General features: G+C 44.1%; 1 protein-coding gene across 1 annotated transcript; it reads right to left on the bottom strand.

Annotated features, from left to right (window-relative positions):
- Positions 1–132: 132 nt before the first annotated feature.
- Positions 133–5,003, bottom strand: LOC114636913 (NFU1 iron-sulfur cluster scaffold homolog, mitochondrial-like; the record flags this gene model as incomplete). The annotated part of the gene is made up of 3 exons (XM_028785010.1): positions 4,894–5,003; positions 2,814–2,914; positions 133–338 (listed from the first exon to the last, which is right to left on the bottom strand). Coding segments are annotated over exons 1-3 (408 nt in total), but the record flags the coding sequence as incomplete, so codon positions are not given.
- Positions 5,004–5,267: the final 264 nt, after the last annotated feature.

The raw sequence follows: 5,267 nt of genomic DNA, 5'->3' as shown, positions 1-5,267 counted from the left end.
ATATATATATAATAATAATAAAATAAAAATTTAAGTATTCATGCTACAGAACTGTCAAATACACTCCCAAGGAGAAAGCTTTTGTAATTTCAACTCAATTTTTCTAAAACCAGCCCTGCCCACACAATGTACCAGCTCTGCAAGGCTGCCTAAACCACAGAGGGCTGCTTTGCTTCCTGGTAAAAGCCAGCAGAAACAGTACCTGGCCAGAGGGGAACGGAAAGCCGCAGCTGGTGTGGGGAAGTCCATGGTCCTCGTCTCAAGAACCGGCTTTCCTGGTATAAACTTTAGGCTGTTGGGATTTGGGGTGTCTTGTGTTTGAATAAACATGAATCGTACTGAAAAAGAGAAAGCGTGTTATGCTAGGAAAAATAGTTATGGTCGGCGAAGTGCTTTTATTTTAAAGATTGATTTTTATTTTTTATTTTATATGTCTGAATGTCTTGCCTGCATTTGTGTATGTGTACCAGGTGCCAGCAGCATTGAGGTAACCATCATCAGGTCCTCTAGAACGCAGTCATGGATGGCTGTAAGCTACCACAAGGATGCTAGGAATCAAACCTAGCCCTTCTGCAAGAGTAGCAAGTGCTCTAACCACTGAGCGATCCCTCTAGCTCCCGGAAGTGCTCAATTTTTAGAGAAATGGAAGTAAGAAACACTGGGAAAAACAACCTCACAAGCTTTATAACCCAAGCTGACCAGAGAGATTAGAAAAAGTTAAAATGCTTGAACCTGAAGGTCAAGCACTTCATTGAGATGCCCCGCCTCCAATCAAGGAAAGTCTCCTTTTACAGGGAACAGTACTGAAATAAAACTTAAAGCAAAGACTGTCACTACCTTCCATTCTGAAACAGTCATTTTCTGTAGGTTTATTTGTTTGTTTGTTTCTTTGTTAGAGACAGGGTCTTCTATCTAGTCTTGGCTGGCTTGGAACTCACTATGTAGACCAGGTTGGCCTCAAACTCATAGTGATCTGCCTGCCTCTGCCCACAGTGTTGGGATTGAAAGTGTGTACTACTAAACCTGGCTTAGTATTTTATCGTCTTAATAATTTCCTGGTAACTAAGATCACAGTACTCACTGGGCATCTCACTGAATCTGAAGGACTAAATCTGTCTTTACCCTACTCAGTACACTGGGTAATCTGGATCTACATAAAAGGGGGTTTTAGAAATACCCGAGGGTGAAAGTGTTAGTCAAAACAAAATCTCATGTGAAAGCTAGAATCCAGCAGACATAGTAGCCCAGGGCCTGCAGGGCTGGCTGGAGGCTGAGGAAGAGGAGCCCGAGTTCACCACAGTCTCAGCAGTGTGCAGCAGACTCCAGGACAGCCTAGGACAGTTAGCAAGAGCCTCTAAAAACAAAACAACAACAACAAAACAACAACAAAAAACCAAACCTAACAGCCCACACAATCTATTTACACTGGGGGAGAAAAATTAAGAAACCTACGGTATCACCACACAGGTTTTCTCTCTTAACATAAATAAGCTGCCTCAAAGACTAATCTGAATTGATATTCAACCAAATCATTCCGATTATATTCTAAATTAAGTTTAATTAGGTATTTTTAAAACAACTCCACATACAAACAAGTAACATTATATGAACTTAACAGGTTATATTTAGGAATATATGAAATACACATATTCATACTATAACACCTGTTGAAAAAAGGGGGCCATGAATTTGAAGCAGAGTGGGGAGAGGTATATAGAGGGTTTATAGAGAAGAAAGGGAAAGGCAAAACATTGCTATTAAAGTACAATCTCAAAAGTTAACACTCAATCAGCTCCTAGCTCTAACATCCAACCAGACACTTCTGGAAGTGTCCCGAGTTAGGGCAGGATAGGACAAAGTGAGACATTTTCCCTTTGGGAGTGACACTATACAGGTCCCTAAGTGGGCAGGCACCGGCTCCTGCAGAACACAGACAAGAACTGAACGTCACTGTCAAAGACTGAAACACCACAAAGTGCACTTCCACAGAAGTTAGCCAGTTAAAGTAGGCTGACCTACTGAGTTCTCAGTATTTACATCCAAGGCGTTTTGTGATTTGAGGAAACATTCCTCATCTCCAGACTGCAGAAAAGACTTCTTCCAGAGTCAAGTCATGCCCCTAGCCACCGGCTACCTCACCCCAGAACAGGGGTGAAGGGTTAATCCTCGACCACATCAAGCCATGCACACCACCCCTCTCCAAGCTCCCCGATGCTGCAACGACCACATTCAAGTTACATTCAAATCAGATGCTAGAAGGTTTGATTAAAGGCAGGAATTCACTGCTGGACAGCTATTCCTATAGAAATAGAAAAAGCAGTACCTTCAAATACGCATGATTCTCCCAAACACAAACCCACTTGGAACTTCTTTCTTATAATATTTCATTTTAGACATCATTTATTGAGCAACTCATGATCTAAAAATGTATTTACAAGACACTGAGATTTCACAAGTTCACAGCTACTGCCCTCTGACTAATCATAGTAAAGTACGGTTGTACCACAGGGAGGCGGTGAGGATGGACAGGAAATCACTGGGTCCTTTTTCTAAACCTCTGAATAGGCTTGGAACATTGACAAATTCTTGGGCAGTTGAGATGGCTCAGGGGGTAAAAGCGTTTGCTACCAAGGCAAAGGCCTGAGCGCCGCAATCCCCAGAACCCACACGGTAGGAGAGATCCAGCTTAAGCAAGCTGTCCTCTGACCTCCACACATGCAGTGTGGCACGCTCACACACATACAAATACATTTTAAATTTGTTAAAGAAAACTTTAGAATGTAGTATTTTATGAGCATTAACACTCCCTGTACCTGTGTTACACAAGGGTGCACGAATCGGGAAAAGTGGTCTCTGTACATATTGATGCAGAGGTTGTTTCTTACAGGTGTGTGGAGCCACCACGTGACAGAACCTACATTTGAAACAAACAAAGAGTACGTGGTAAGGAATGGAATCTGTTTTCTCTGTAACCCAGATAGCCTCATGAACATCTGTGACACTCTGCCTCTGCTCCCCTAGTACTGGAATCATAGACATGAGCATCACACCCAGCAAGAGGGATGATCTTTTAACACCAATTTATATTTCTCTTGTATATAATAAAGGCCTTGGAGGGATGGGTCAACAGTTAAGTGCACTCATTGCTCTTGTAGAAGGTTTGGGTTTGGCTCCCAGCACCTTCATGGTAGTTCAGAATCATCTGCAACTGCAGTTCCAAGGGCATCGGGCATGCATGTGGCACACATACATAAATTCAGGCAAAACACTGATATGCGTAAAATAAAAACTTTGGTAAAACCACATGGAAACCCATTTGGTTGGTAACTGGAAGTATACACTAACATCCAGGCATCAGAATCAGAAACCTACAACGAAGCAACTGAAATCCGCAGGCCGAGAGCCTTAGCCACAGATCGCTTTGGACTCCCTCTTCCTTCCTTCCTTTTGTTTTCTTTTTGTGGTTTTTTGAGACAGGGTTTCTCTGTGTAGCCTTGGCTTTCCTGGAACTCCCTTGTAGAACAGGCTGGCTTCATAACTCACAGATATCTGCCTGACTCTGTCTGCCTAGTGCTGGGACTAAAGATGTGTGCCACTACCACCTGGCTTACTTTGTCTTTTAGAAGTTTAAAAACTAGGTAGTAGAGTCACATGGCTGAAAACAGCTAAGGGGGAAATATATATATATGAGAAAAGCTTTCCCTTGTCTGTCTCACAGCTGTCACCTGGAGAGAACTAGCCCACTGGTCTCCTGGAGGAAAGGCTGAGAGTGCAGCTCATGGGACAGTGCTTGCCTAGAATTTGCAAAGCCCTTGGTTTGAGAGTCCATGATTTGGGAAGAAAAAATAGTAAAAAATGAGCATCCCTAAGCAAAACCCTGAAATGTTATAAGCTTCAACTCATCTCATACCTGACCTGCCAAATCCACTAAAAACAATGCATACAATTTCCATGATGGGTAAGGTGCATATGAAGAAACAAATTTTGTGCTTAGACATGGATTCTGTCCCCATGGTATCTCAGATATGTTCAAATATCCCAAAATTTAAAGTCAGAAACTCTAATGAAATATTTAGGATAAAGGATACTTGCTTCATTCCAACATTTCAAAGTCTAAAGTCTAACAGAACACACATGATTGCCAAGAGCAGCCAACTACATAGTAACTACCTTTTAAATGAATGGAGTGAATACTCCAGGATTTGGAAACACTCTAATATTCCAGTACTACTGTTCCTTCAACCCTGGGAAAAACCAGCAAGTGTGGATAGCACTTCAAACCTCTAGCAGGAAGGTTTGAAGTCTAAACGATCCTGAGTAAAGTTAACTAAAGTCATCGAAAACGGGTGGGAAGGGGCAACCCACAAAATCCTTCTGTTAATCTATTTTTATGAGATGCATTTAGGAGTTTTAAAATGGGGGAGGAGGGTGTGGTCTCATAAATAGTCCAGGCTGGTCTTGAACTCCTGGTCTTCACCTCTCAAGTACTGAGATGACAGGTGTGGGTTTCCCATGTCCGCCTGATGAAATGCATTTGAAACTTCAAGGTAGCCATCAGCATTCTGTCAGGCCCCTTTCTACAGGAGTCACACGCGGGTCTGACAGATATCTGCAGGAGTAGCTCTAGAAGAGGAACAGGACTCGCACAGGCCTAGGCAGTGGATTCCCTCGAGTCGCTTCCCTCCGAGCTGTGACCTCCCGGGAAAGGGAACGACGTGACCGACCCGGGGACCGCTCTTCCATTCAGAGCCACATCCCCAAGAGATTTACAAGGGACGTCCGTGGAAGGTGGCTGGCCTCGGGCTTTGGAACCAGGGCAAGACTCTGTCAGACGCCAGCTCCCGCCCCGTGAGAAGACGACAGGGATTTGCTGGCCCGGGAGCCGATACCTACCGCCTGCACAGCCGGGCTACACCGACCGCTGCTCCCCACGCCCGCTCGGCTGCCGCCATCACTTCCGAGCCAGTGCGCTTGCGCGGACCCGCCTCCTTCATGTCCGACGCAGACTCGGGCCCTGCAGAGAGGGCGATCAGGGGAAGCCTGTTCACTACAGGTTGAGGGTGGTGCTGCAGGTGACCTTCCCCCCTCCTTTTACTAAAAGTAGATTTTTTTTTCACATAATATATCCAGATTATAGTTTCCCTTCCCTCTACTTCCCCAAGTTTTCCCAAACCTCCCCTCAGAATTCACCCCCTTTCTGATATGATAGGATATACAAAAACTAACACATCAGAATAGGACGAAACAAACATAAGGAAAAGAGCCCA

The sequence above is a fragment of the Grammomys surdaster genome, unplaced genomic scaffold, assembly GCF_004785775.1.
Source record: "Grammomys surdaster isolate TR1022 unplaced genomic scaffold, NIH_TR_1.0 125052, whole genome shotgun sequence".
In the NCBI taxonomy this organism is placed as follows: domain Eukaryota; kingdom Metazoa; phylum Chordata; class Mammalia; order Rodentia; family Muridae; genus Grammomys; species Grammomys surdaster.
The sequence above is the reverse complement of the archived record's forward strand: the minus strand, read 5'-3'. Positions and strand labels throughout refer to the sequence as shown.